Source organism: Euleptes europaea, chromosome 8 (assembly GCF_029931775.1).
Source record: "Euleptes europaea isolate rEulEur1 chromosome 8, rEulEur1.hap1, whole genome shotgun sequence".
In the NCBI taxonomy this organism is placed as follows: Eukaryota; Metazoa; Chordata; class Lepidosauria; order Squamata; family Sphaerodactylidae; genus Euleptes; species Euleptes europaea.
Window position 1 is genome coordinate 51,743,181 of NC_079319.1, and position 14,296 is coordinate 51,757,476.

The 14,296-nt window shown below is 39.3% G+C and overlaps 1 protein-coding gene across 1 annotated transcript in view; it reads right to left on the reverse strand.

The window, feature by feature from the left end:
- LAMA3 (laminin subunit alpha 3) overlaps positions 1-14,296 on the reverse strand; it is a 165,783-nt gene that overhangs the window by 11,749 nt on the left and 139,738 nt on the right. The window contains exons 52-64 of the mRNA XM_056854930.1: positions 13,394-13,493; positions 11,793-11,909; positions 10,986-11,165; positions 9,370-9,512; positions 7,692-7,865; positions 6,083-6,234; positions 5,823-5,985; positions 4,300-4,433; positions 3,694-3,847; positions 3,342-3,461; positions 2,174-2,304; positions 845-965; positions 100-240 (exon numbers count right to left, since the gene is read on the reverse strand). Of these exons, the coding sequence (XP_056710908.1) occupies positions 100-240; positions 845-965; positions 2,174-2,304; positions 3,342-3,461; positions 3,694-3,847; positions 4,300-4,433; positions 5,823-5,985; positions 6,083-6,234; positions 7,692-7,865; positions 9,370-9,512; positions 10,986-11,165; positions 11,793-11,909; positions 13,394-13,493 (1,830 nt within the window). The remainder of the gene's footprint in view (positions 1-99; positions 241-844; positions 966-2,173; positions 2,305-3,341; positions 3,462-3,693; positions 3,848-4,299; positions 4,434-5,822; positions 5,986-6,082; positions 6,235-7,691; positions 7,866-9,369; positions 9,513-10,985; positions 11,166-11,792; positions 11,910-13,393; positions 13,494-14,296) is intronic.

Here is a 14,296-nt window from a genome sequence, read left to right on the forward strand (position 1 = left end):
AAAAGAAATTACAAAATATTTCACTTTTTGAGCTCATAAAAAAGTTTAGGTTTGGCAGCAAAGTAATCTGATTATGTCTGGAAAATCTGTATTTCATACCCGTAGATTGTAATTTAATAACGTTCCATCGAGCACCAATGTACAAAAGCCAAATCCAACTTGGAAATCATTGGGAAATGGGAAACCATCATCACTCAAACTAAGTACTCCACGCTTGAAGAAAGTTGCAGTCCTTATAAGCTATAAAAAAACAAATTGTTAATGAATTAGGATTTCACTTTCAGAAGAGTGGGGTTCACACCTACTTTCCCTACTTCTGCTGTGAAGTGAGGTTCTGCTATAACGTGAGGTTAACAGATCTCATGTTTTTGGTGACTTTTTAAATGAATTAACCACAACTGATCTGAGATTGAATTGTCTTAATTGCTGCAGGCCAATGTATCCAGCAGGAGCATGCATCCAGGAGGTAATTAATCAAAATCCAGTCTGAACAAATCTTGTTTGTTAACCACAGAAGTTTAACTAAGCTGAATGAAATTTCATTGGACTCTCAGCTCCCCAAAGACAAAGCATGTTGTAGCCATTTTTATGGCACACTGCACACTGCTTTTGGTTTTCATGCTGTCTTTAAATTTCCATTCTCAGGCATAACAAGGGATAAAAGATGGGCTGTGAGGGGAGAGAGTGAATCAACAGATACGTGCCTGACAGTTACACCATCCAAACAAAACAGTTAACTTATGTTCATGCCACATAGCATCATTCCTCACTGGAATTTCTGTGCACAGATGTCACCAATAAAAATAGTATCGAGTATTTAAAGATGTTATGGTGCGCATATTACCTTCCAATCATCAGAACACTTCCTGCTGACACCAAGAGTATCAGAGAAGGAAGGGGAAGCATCGAAAGAGGTTCTCCAATTCATCATGCATCCACGAAATGGAGGTGTTGATATATTAAAACTGTTTCCAGAAATAAAAAAGCCATAAAGTTTTGACTATTTTTAAATTATTTGCACTTTTTCCTATTAAATATTTTTTAAATCCAACTCCAGAAGAATGTGATATAATAACTTCCATTCAGGACAAAATTTAATTCTGAAGTGTGACAGGCAGCAGTGTTCTTCCTCTTTCGGCAAGTCCTTTGCAGTGAAAGTCAGTTACTTTTAGGGGAATGTGATCCCTGACCTGGTACCTTTCACTTACAAAAAATAATAACCCTATGAAAATTCAGCCCCCCCCCTCCCCAAGCTGGCTACTGCACTGCTTTGACCATGATAATCAGTGTTAAGCAGTTGCACACAGCAACCAAACTATGTCTAGCAAGCCAAGAGAAGTCACTGCATCAGCTCTTGAAATAGCATGATAAGATGTGGGACTCTAACTGAACTTTTACACATGCTGAATAATGAACTTTCAACCCACTTGCAATGTAGTTTAATGATCGTTTGCAGATGGATTTTTATTTTTTTGATTACCCTTGCTGAGATTCTCATTGTTTTATTAACCACTTGTTGAAGTTGGTTTTGCTGTGTTTTTGTGCTGCTATATTTACTCTGCCATTTCATTGGTTTTACTAATTTTACTGGTATTCATTTATACTACATATAAATTTATACTACACGTATACTACATATAAAATGTAGTATAAATGAATACAATTCATTTATTGTATTCATTTATACTACATTTTATATGTAGTATACATGTACATTTAAACTACATTATCCTACATTTACATTTATGCTACATTTTTTTATGCTTTTTATATTTTGGGCAGATTTTATGGAGAACATAAAAGAACTAAATGAACCTCCTTAAAGACCAATGAAACAGGGCTCCCTTCTTCAAGGAGGTAAAAGGTTTCAAGAAAAGTAGCCTTCATTTTAGCTCAACCTTGGAAGGCACTATTAGTCTGAGCCTCTCTTCTACATGTTAATCTAAGTCAGGCATGCATGGTAATACCTATGAACCACCAAGTCTATCAGCTTCAGTATGATTGATGATGTTGCTTTAGCGATACTAAGTAGCTATCAAAAACAGGAGATGTATTGATCCCCCAACAGTTGGCTATATTCAGCTTGGTGGATCACCAGTTGTGTGGGCCTCATCTACATCCATAACAGACTCCACTAGAAATTTAGCTCTTTTCTTTTAAGACCATAACTCACCGTTCTCTTAGAGATGTCGGGATTCCACCCAAATAATATGAATCGAAACGAAACAAAGCTACATCTATTTCTAAAGGCTGTACAGACTTTAAAACCAGGACAATCTTGCTCTGAACAATGACTATACCAATCTGTAAAAGAATAAAACAGATTTAAAACCAACCCCCCAAAAATAAGTTAATATAGAACATCTTACAGTAAATACAAGGTGCCGTCTAGCTGTACACTGGTATAGCTGTCAAGATAAGAAATTCATTTCTGCTTTTCGCTCACTTGAATTATGCGCTTTACAGATGACAGATGACGGGCAGCACACCAAACCACCATCCTAAGCAAAGTGACACCCTTATAAGTCCACTGAAGTCATTTTTATTTACCTCCCATTTTATATATTGCTTTTCAATCATGAGGTAAGTCAAGATAGCTAAAAACGAATTAGCACAAACAGACATCACCAAAGCATGTACGCTAGTAGAATACAAATGAATTAAATATATATATATATATTTATAATCCACATTCTCCATTAAAAAGAGCCAGCCTGGCTTGCAGAACTCTCATTCAAAGCACATACCAATGACACAAGGGAAAACCAGCTTTAAAAGATAAGCTACTAAACAGCAGCAAATATATTAATTTCCAAGTAAAAGAAGCAGCAAATTAAAACAGCTTCTCTATTCATAAAAACAGTGGAAAAGTTAAAACAGTAAGAAAACTACAAGCCAATAATAATTTCGGTGACATGGAAAACATCAAGAATTATTGTTTAAAAAATCAACAACATCATACAATTTACCTAGTAGAAAAATAGCAAGAAAATAATTGAGAATTTCTGCCAAAACAAAAAGGCTTTAGCTGCCCATTTACAAGAACCAGCAGCAGAGTCTAAGCATAAATAGGATCCAGAGTTTCCGACTCTGTGTGACAAAGGGGCTCCTGGTTATGCTTTATGAGGACAGTGAAATATAGGAGGTGGGGTCTGATGCACACCGCCCTGAACCCCTTAGAGGAAGGGCAGGATAAAAATGTATTATGTAAATAATGTTTCAAATACTTACCATACTGAACACAGACACTACATAGTAGAAGTCCACACACCTGTTATGATGTGAAAGTTTGCATCATTTATAAAATACATGATATTTTCTGACATTTCTTTAAAACTTACTGGTTGATCCATTCCATTATTCACAACCACTCCAGATATTCTTTCTCCTGGAGGTTGTGAACCAACTTTGTATCTGATTACTAGATGCCCCTTTTCAATCTCCAAACTAAGGAAGTCATCCTGTAAGAAAGTAAGAATGCCTTTTTGAAATATGTTAGATACACATCTATTTGAAATGTGCATGTTTGCCCATGCTCTGTACAGCAGTTCTGAGAACTTCAGGTTTAATTTTGTTAAGCAAATGAACATACTCTAATAATTAATTCTAAATGTGGTGTTCTATTGCAGTAAGACATTGAACATTAGTCTTTACTTAATGTCATCTTTCCAGATTGCCATATAAATAAATTACCTGGTTTTCTGCAAAAAATACCAATCCTTCATCTGCAGTTGTCTGAATAGTTTGCTCATATCGAACTCTTGATGAAGGAGTACCTGGCAAAACAGGTTTAACATGAGCGTAACCTGTGCCTTCAAAATAAGTCTTAGCTGATGGTTCTGCATATCTGTAATAAGGAAATGTGACAAATGACATTAACTTGCCTTCTATGGGCACAATCAAAATGTGTACCGTAGCGCCCCACTCAGGGCTCTTCTCTGATGCCTCCATCCTGTAACCTTTTCTGTTCCTGGTAGGGCCAGCCTCAGACTGGGCAGGGACGCTGGATCAGGACTCCGGGCATCTCCCTTGCCTTGGACTTTTGCCTTCTCTCTCTCTCTCTCTCTCTCTCTCTCTCTCTCTCTCTCAGGACAACTGATGACCCAAAGTTTAGATACTGTACCCTTTCCCCCAACTTCATTCCAGACAGAGAGAATTACAATAAGATAGAAAAGAACACTCCTGAGAGGTAAGAAAACATTGATGCCAATCTATCCTTGACATGCTATATTAAGTATTGTGAAACGCCAAGTGTGCCTTTACAGGACATACACAAGTGTGTTAGACTTCTGTTTTTACCTTCTGCACGGTTGCACTTCTGTTGTATTGAGATTAAAAGTCCTCTTGAAGTTGTACAGGCTGATTATTCTTTCATTTAAACTATCTAATTCGATGCAGCCTTCATAACGGGGGTAGTCTAGAATTCTAGGCGGCTGCAAGGATAAAAACAGTTTTAATTTAGTAGCATTCCTACATAAACTAGCTACTCCCTGTGTAGATAACTGCAGAAGCACAATAGTTACTCATAAGAATGTAAGAAAAGCCATGCTAGATCTGACCAAGGCCCATCAACTCCAGCAGTCTGTTCACATAGTGTTCCATAGCACCTAATATATTAGGCATGCTCCTCTGTTCCTGGAGAGAACAGGCATGCATCATGACTAGTATCCATTTTTACTAGTAGCCACAAATACCCCTCTCCTCCATGAACATGTCCACTCCCCTCTTAAAGCCCTCCATGTTGGCAGCCATCACCACATCCTGGGGCAGGGAGTTCCACAATTTAACAATGTATTGTGTGAAGAAGTACTTCCTTTTATCTGTTTTGAATGTCTCACCCTCCAGTTTCAGCAGATGTCCCCACGTTCTAGTATTATGAAAGAGGGAGAAAAGCTTCTCCCTGTCCACTCTCTCCATACCATGTATAATTTTATGACTCTGCTCAATCTCCTGAGAGCTCAGTCTTGAAAATGGAGATTCTGGGGGTCACGCTAGGAATTTCCAGAGTATTTCCTTCTCCCATGATTCATTGATGGCCCCCAACTTGCAATATACAATAGTAGCAGCTGCCCCAATAATGAAAGCGGCAAAACCACAGCACCCTCAGAGAAGGCAGGGGTATGTACATACTCGGGGGACTTCCCTTGGCAGGCAGAAATATATTATTACTTTGTCAGTTAGTCAAAAGAAAAAGAAGATCCCCTTTAAAAAAAAAAAAACCAACTACAACTATCTGATGAAGACTAAATAGACTCCAAAAGGAATGGAATGCTGAAAGCAGATGAAAGTTATTGTTGGGGGGGCGGGGGAGAAGGGAGATCAATTTCTCAATCCTATGAAACCTACTGAATCCTGCGGGGAGAGATTTGAGAGGTGGCATGGGATTTCTGAATAGTTAATCCCTCCCATGAGTCCACACTGGACCCCAGCTTGTAAATTCAATATGTTTAACCAAAATAAAAGCCAGAAAATGCAACTGCTTCAGTAAGGCTGAATCAGGAATGGAGGTATTCCACACTCTCTTGATTGCATTACACAGGCACAGGTTTACCAGCTTTACACGGATCCTGACTCTCACTGTGGCTAGCAGATGCAGAAAACATAATGCCAAATCTGGAGAGGATTTTTTACCATAATGCATATTTCATTGTAGAATTCTGCTGCAAAATTTCATTTACTCTTGGAAAATGATTTTTTTTAAGTCACAGGACATACCCTGTTCAGGCTGTGAGATGATATTGCCAAGTTATGGGAAGCAAGGATCAGGGACAACTGTTTTTTAAAAGTGAGTATAACATCTCTGTAAATCAGAAAAACATTACTATAAAGTCTTCTGGGTATCCTCCAACATAGAAGACCACATTGTCAGGATCCAGGTTGAGGAGGGTGTGACTGCTTCCACTGCTGCTATTAAAAGGGCCAAGGCTTGAGGGTGAAGAAGAGGTTGCCCCTTTAACATAATTCAGCTTTGCATACTGATAGATTCTAAAAACGAAACAGGAAAGAAGAATATAGCTCAAAAATCAAACATCTCTGAAGAAGACAGTTCAGGTAAATAAGGGAGGCTTATGGAGTCCTGTACCTCTCAAATTTCACATGATCCAAAATGGCATCCTTGGTCTCACTCTGGTACACCGGTTCAGACACTTCTATTTCAGCTTCATTGCCGCCTAAACTATAGGCACAAATAAGACGGCTGCGCCGAACAGCCATGCCTATATAGTCCTTGGAACTCTACAAATGCAAGTTTAAGTTCATTAATAAGGGGTTTCTTTCACATACCTTTAAATACCTTTCAGTGCAGTAATAAACTAAATAAAGTGGCTGCTTGTGGAGCAAAAAGCACCTGGGCTGCACTGCACACATTACAGTGAATAATACTTTACCACACAGAGAAGAGATCTGCGTAGGAACACTGCCATGAGTGAAACAGACTTAGTCATTGGCAAATCCAGAAATACACCCTGTAATTATTTCAGGGAACTTTTAATGTTTCCTAGGAAAATATTTTGTCTACTATCTTCATTTGCTGAAATATTATTAATTTTGCATTAGAAATTTAAACTATTTAGGCATGACATGACAAAAGACAGGAGCCTCGTGGCGCAGAGTGTTAAGCTGCAGTACTGCAGTCAAAAGCTCTGCTCACGACCTGAGTTCGATCCCGACGGAAGTTGGTTTCAGGTAGCCGGCTCAAGGTTGACTCAGCCTTCCATCCTTCCGAGGTCGGTCAAATGAGGACCCAGCTTGCTGGGGGTAAAGGGAAGATGACTGGGGAAGGCACTGGCAAACCACCCCGCAAACAAAGTCTGCCTTGGAAACGTCGGGATGTGACGTCACCCCATGGGTCAGGAATGACCCGGTGCTTGCACAGGGGACCTTTACCTTTACCTTTATGACAAAAGACCTAAGCAAATAAGAGGATTGTCGTTCTAACATCCCATACACGACACACAATCACAGTTTTCTGGTTTCCTTAGGCAATAGTTATGATCACGAAACCAATTTAGTTCGGTAGTCTAGACATGCCCAAGTTCTGAAATACCTGATTATATTTAATATATGGAACCAATGTATTTTATTTCCTGTCACTTCACATTTGTCACCCAGAATTAAATAGTACTCAACAGGGCATTAGTACGTGTATTTAAATAAACAACTGCTATCCTACTTTGAGCTAATATTGTAGGTAGTAGGCAGGAGACAGAATACGCAAGCATGAACACAAGCCATAAACATACATGAAGTCATAAGGAAATTTTTAAATGTATTTTAAAACTATGTGCCTGAATTTGTTAAATGTTTTATTTGCTTAGAGAATTTTTCACAGCAGCTGCAAATATTAATCAATGAACTGTGACTTAAAGGCACACCAAGTGATTTTCAAAGCTATTTTGTTTTTGGTGTGTCACTGTAATAGGAATGAAAAGTAGAGCATCAGTGATGACCGTTTCTTCTTGCCCCACCAATCTTTTCTGTCAATATCCCCCGCTCCTTCTCAGTCAACCTACCCCCATTTCTCCCTTCCCTTCTGTCAACCTCCTCATTGCCCCCGTCTCCCCTCCCCTTATCTGTCAACCTACCCCCATCCCTTTTGCCCCCCCCCACTTCTCCCTCAATCTACTCACTAAAGGAATCTTCATATATTCAAATAATACAAATGATGGGGACAACAACAAAAGAATACTTACATCTTTGTTACCCAGGTACATAACAAACATGTTGGAAGTTTGTGGGGTATCCAACCTTGAGGTAGGTCTTTGAAGGAATAAAGAAAGGGAAGTGTAGCCTTTCAGGTCCTCAAGAATGCCCGGAGGTCGAACTTCAACCCCAGCACTGCCATTGAACCTCATGGGAATAGCAACCTGTTAAGAATATATATGATATACGATTGATTACATAACAAGTACTGTAATTTTCACATGTATCTGTTCTAAGTAGCTAAGTATGTCTGTAACATACAGTGCAATCCTTTGTATGTTTACTTGGAAGTAAATCCCACTGAGATCAGTAGCGCTTACTCTCAAGTAAGAATGCATAACATTGTAACCTTTAAAAAAATCATTAAAACAACACACGTAAACATTATCAATTTTAAGACATAAAACAAACCAAGAGCTCGGTGCAGCATAAGAACAACATAAAAAGATATCCATAAAATAGCCATCAGGCTAAAAACAGGGCACAAAAACACGTACTAAAAATTCAATTAAAAACTTGATGCAGATAAATGTTTTGGCCTGATGACTTAAGGGCAGAAAGGAGGCACTGGATGAGTCCTGATGGGCAGAGCATTCTAAAAGTGAGGTGCCACCACTGAAAAAGCCCTGGTTCTGGTGGCAACCTGCCCACCTGGCAACCTACTGGAGGGGGGCACAGACAGCAGGGCTTGGGAAGACGATCTTCAGGTAGAATGTTTAGAGTATTAAAGGTAAAAATCAGCAGTCTGAATTGTGCCCAGAAACGAATGTTCAGCCAATGTAGATCTTTCAGAACAGGCGTAATAACGATCCTTGTATAAGCCTCTGACAATAGTTTGGCTGCTGCATTTTGGACCAGCTGAGATTTCTATATAATTGTCAAAAACAGCCCCACATAAAATTCATCATAGTAACCTAACCTAGATGTGATCAGAGTATGGATCACCATGGCTAGATCACGCTTTTTGAGGAATGGCAGCACTTGGCACTACATGCAACAGTAGAGGCCTGGGCTCCAATTATAGGCCAGGATCCAGCACCACCTCCAAACTAGCTACTCCTGGAGGACTGCAACCCCCAACAGAAGATTGATTCCTCAATCCTTGAGAGGCTTTATCATTGACAAACAGCACCCCACTCTAGTCCTAGTCTGAAATTCAGTTTATAGGCCCACATCAAGCCCACCATCATCTGCAGGCATTGATTCAGGACCCCCATAGACCCACCCAGCTCAGCTGTTAGGAAGAAAGAGAAATGGGTGTCATCCACATATGGATGGCATAGTTAGCCAAATGATCTCTCCCAGAAGTTTAATGTAAATATTAGTAGAAAAGAGCAAGAGTCCAGTAGCACCTTAAAGACTAAGAAAATTTCTGTCAGGGATTGAGCTTTTGTGAGTCACAGCTCATTTCTTCAGATACCTGAAGAAGTATCTGAAAAAGTGAGCTGTGACTAACAAAAGCTGCCAGAAATTTTCTTAGTCTTTAAGGTGCAACTGGACTCTTGCTTTTTGCTACTGCTACAGACAGACTAACCTGGCTACCCATCGTGATCAATCCCAATGTTACTATCAAATAACATCTTGAAGTAATATTCTTGAGTGAACATACAATGACAGATGATTAAAAGGAACCCCCTGAGAGATTCCGCCACACACACACACGCACACCTTGTTTGCAGCATCTCTAGCTTGATGGATGAGCTCTCTGATGCGATTCAGATTCTCAGATATGTTACCTATTGGCATTAGTTGTTCGTTGATGCTCGTAATCTTGTTAAATAGATCCGGGAGGATGTTTGTTAAATTTGTTACTGTTTGTAAGATTAAAAACAGGAGAGGGGGGGTATGGGGAAGAATTATTTAATAAAATATCAAATGCGATTAACAATTTGCACAATGAATCACTCATTTATAGTGCAATCCTAATTCATTGAATTCATTGCGTTTAAGGATATAACTGCTTTTTTATTTCTTAAAAATTGTATTATTTTACTTTTACAGTACATACAGCATTAAGCTCTTTTGTATAATACATGTCTATGATAATCTCAAGCACAAATGTCAGTGAGATATGCAAATTATATATAACAATGCATAAACTCATAATTCAGCGAGATCAGCGGAATGTATTATATATAAGGGAATCCTCACCTTACTGAATTATCATATTACAATCATCCAATCACCTAAATATGGGAAATTATTTTAACATGTTTTATAGACTTCACAATAACTCATTACAGAAAAAACTTATCAGCCTCTAAACTCACTCTAATATCGGTTGAGGCACTTACCAATATTTAGCAAACTAAACCAAATATCTACAAATATCTACAAATTTTGAAGCTGACTATGATTTCTGTGTCCACATGTATTTACAGGTTGTAGTCTTATTCATAGTCCACACATACCAGACTTTATTTAACAACTGACTAATGATGGAGTAGATTGCTGCTTTGACTTCTGAGCTAAGATCATCCTGACAGCAATGACTAAATACTGTAAGAGGATTCTCTGATACTTTTCTATTCTAGATGGGGATTCAGCCAAAATATAAACCCCCAGCATTAAATAAAAATCATTTGTGGTCATGATAACTTTTAGCTTGGGTACACAGAGCTTAAGGGTCACGATTCTCTCAGCATGGTTTCCATGCACTTTTTATCACCTCAGTGACATATTGCTGTTTTTACACCTAGAAGCAAAAAAAAAAGGGGGGGGAGAAGCACTTCCTTCCTGAATAATTTCCCTAAGCATGAAAACATTTGTTCGCGGGGAAGGGGGGGGGGATATAGCTGCTCATACATGGCCAGAAGGTGAAGAAAGCGGCGGGGCTTAGTCACCCTCCACAAAGGTGGGAGGGCAACAACGGAGAAAGTCCAACCCTATCGGGCCAGAGTACTGCGCTTTGGGATTCTCAAGCATAGCCCCCTGCTCCTGTTAGCCTCAGACTTTTTCCTTAACATCAGGTCCGTGCATAGGCATTTTAAAGATCAGATTTTTAAAAGAAGCTTTGAGCGAGCATCAAAATCACCCATGCATAAAGGGCCTCAGGGTAGGTTAGTGAATGTTCAGCACTGGAGGATTCAGCCCACTATTATGATCACCCTTCCTCATAGAAACCCTCTCTCCTACACTGATTGTCTGAAAGGGAACAAAAAGAATAAAAATATTTCAACAATCACAACTATTTGTCTTTTACATAAAAGGAAATGCTAAAATCGACCTTTAAGAGTTTATATTGCAATTCAGAAAATATTAGAGTAAGCAAACAAATTATGTACCTGAATTGTTTGCCTCTATCAAAGCTGTGTTGAAGTCAGCACTATGCATGCTTTCATATGTATTTTTTATATTTTCAACATCTTTTTTAATTGGGTTCAGTTCTTCTAGTAGGTTGGCAGTAACATCTTTGGCATTTTGGACCATGTCCCTTGCATTTGTAATCATGCCGTCTATATCCTCTAACAGAAAACAAAGAGGCACACAGATTAATACTTTTCTCCTTCCTTAACATATAAAAAAGAGCAGCATTAGCCTACTGTATTGTCTAGCGACTGATCCATTCTGGCTGGCCTCCCTGACCCTGTTCCTGTCCCATCCCCTCCCATCCCTTTTTCTTTTCCTTCTCTTCCCCTCCCCCCTTCTCTTCCTTTTCCCTTCCTTTTTCTCCCTCCCTCTTCTCTGATTGCTCTCCCAATAATTACTATGAGCATTAGTTCGGAGGGGTAGTTTCTTGAATTTTAACGTTGATAAGGATTTTAAATGTCTGTATAGAGTATTTTATTCAACTGTATATTTTATTGGTTGTCAGCCACCCTGAGCCTAATTTTGGTCGGGGAAAGTGGGGGCAATAAACTAAACTAAACTAGCTCACACTCTTTCAAACAGATGAACAAACACCGTTGCCCGAAGTGGCCCTCCTGGTGGTTCTGGGAATCTCACCCAACCTAGTGCCAAACAATCTCCTTTGGTGTCCCTAAATTTTACCAGTATTTGAGAAAGATTTCTCTTGGGGAAAACATACAGATCCAGTATGTCTAATAAGAAATGCAGACTAAAATACACAGTAGTAAAAATTAAGTTAACACCTCTGTTTATCCCCTGAAGGTCATTTTGGAAGGTTGCAAGTTCTCCCTGTATGGAATTTTTCATGCGCTGAGCGTCTTCAACTCTGCTGTTTACTTGTTTGAGTGCTGGATTGATTCCTGTAAATAAAAAATCTGCCGTTACTCAGCCTGGTAATTATGAACTGCGCTTCAATTTTGCTTTGTTTTTTGTCATGTAAAGGTAAAGGTCCCCTGTGCCAGCACCGGGTCATTCCTGACCCATGGGGAGACGTCACATCTCGACGTTTTCTAGGCAGACTTTGTTTTGCGGGGTGGTTTGCCAGTGCCTTCCCCAGTCATATTCCCTTTACCCCCAGCAAGCTGGGTATTCATTTGACCGACCTCGGAAGGATGGAAGACTGAGTCAACCTTGAGCCGGCTACCTGAAACTGACTTCTGTCAGGATCGAACTCAGGTCGTGAGCAGAGCTTTTGACTGCAGTACTGCAGCTTAACACTCTGCGCCACGGGGCTCCTTTGTCATTTAGGTTGGTCATAAAAAAGGTATTATGTGACTTTGGTTTTTGCTTTGGACCAACATGGTCAATGCAACCTCTTTCTACTTTACTCTCTAGACTGTCTTTCACTACGCTGAGGAGAGTTGAATCTAAAAGAAGTCATATTCAGCTCTGATGTGATTGAATCTGGTCTTCTGCAATTTGCTTTAGGTTTTGGGAGAACATTAGATATACTCAGGAAAGTCATACTTCTGTGCTAAAAACCAAATATTCTACTACTAGAAAACAGCTTTCCTCAGGATCAGAGTGTGATGAGGAAATAGATGGTACAAATAAGCTTCCAGAAAAGCTCTAACTACTTTTATCAGCAAATAAAGCAGCTAGCTGAGGATTAAGCAGCACTGGGGACATTTGAACTCTGTTACATATCATCCCTCAGTGGACAGTACCTCAAATAATGTAGACTGTCACCGTATGATACAGTTCTGTATTTTGCAGATGGTATTCTACAGTCTGGTCACCTCTGCCCCCTTTTGACTTAAGCTCTAATAATAAAATCCTCAAGTAGCTATCATGAAGAGCAGTGCATACACACTCAGATAAATACTATATTAAAAAGTGGCATCTCTCTGATGCTTAATGTTTTGGGGATAATTTTTCCCCTCACATTCCAAACTGTAACCACAACTTTTTCTATACTCTCATTAAAATTTTCTAGGGTCACTAAGAACCAGACAAAACAGTTTGGATCCTCTAAACTGCCAGTGGAAAGTGCTGATGGTGTGTGTGTGAATCTTCCCCTCCTCTCCAAAGCCTCTTCTAACCCCTTAAAGCTTTATTCTTGGGCTCAAGTCTTTTGTTCAGTGCAGTTACTTAGAGCAAAATCCTAAGAAAATCCCACTGCACTCGGTGGGACTTACTCCCAAGTAAATGTACACAGGATTGCAGCCTTAGCCAATGTTTTCTTCAGTCAATTTCAAACTAATGGCTTTCAGCATGAAATGGGGATAGCAAAACCACCTCAGAAAAACTGTGAGTCGGTTCCCAATAAGGCCAAGTTGGGAACAGCAGCCTTAAAATCTTGCAAAACTTTTCTCATCCCTTATCTTACTTATTTTAAAGATACCTTCCAATGTCTTTTGAGCCTTCTGTGCTCGATCTAACAGATTGCTGCTGTCAGTCTTCAGTCTCCTGGCCTTCCCTGCTAGGTCATTTTTGTCCACTGTCTATAATGAAGCATTGTCAAATAAAATGTTAATATGAAATACAAAGAATACATAAAAAACATTTTAAATTGATAATCCATGGTACTACAAACAAGAGGGAATAGTAGAAGTTAACCATTAAACAAGAAAAGCAGAGAGAATAATGAACAAATGGGGAATTTGTGACGGCCACAAACCCGGTTAACTGTTGGGTTAAAGTACTTCTTCCTCTGCATGCTGCATGTCAAGATGGAAGACCAAAGTCTTCAGCTAAGTCCAATTAGTTGTGCTATCCAGACTTGGACTCCTTAATAAACTGAAGTTTGTTTATTTATCAGTAGCTGGGATTCTTAACCAGGATTAAACTGTGATTAAGAATCCTAGTTAATGAGAAAGAAATATGCTCACATGTGGATGTCACAATTAACTGGAGCTAGATGAAGATTTCCATCTTCAATCAGTGCTGCAAAAGGGGAGGAGCAGGAAGGAAGGAGAAACAGAAGCACATGAGACTATGTCTTGTGCACATCACAAACAAGCCATAGTGTGTGATTTCTGAATTAAGTCAGGAATAGGTAGAAGTATAGAAACTCTGTAGCACTTTGCCAGTCAGGGAGCTTTCATCTTCCCCAATTGACTTCTGTTTGTACTGAATGTAATTAAAAGTCTGCTACTCCATACAACCTCCATTAGTTTCAAAGACACATCATTACAAGTATATGCAATGTAGTCATCCTTAACTGAAGGGGCACCCGCAACATATTCTGAGCCCCGGGTCTCAAACCTATGACAACCGAGGTAATAATGAGATGAGATATCTCTGT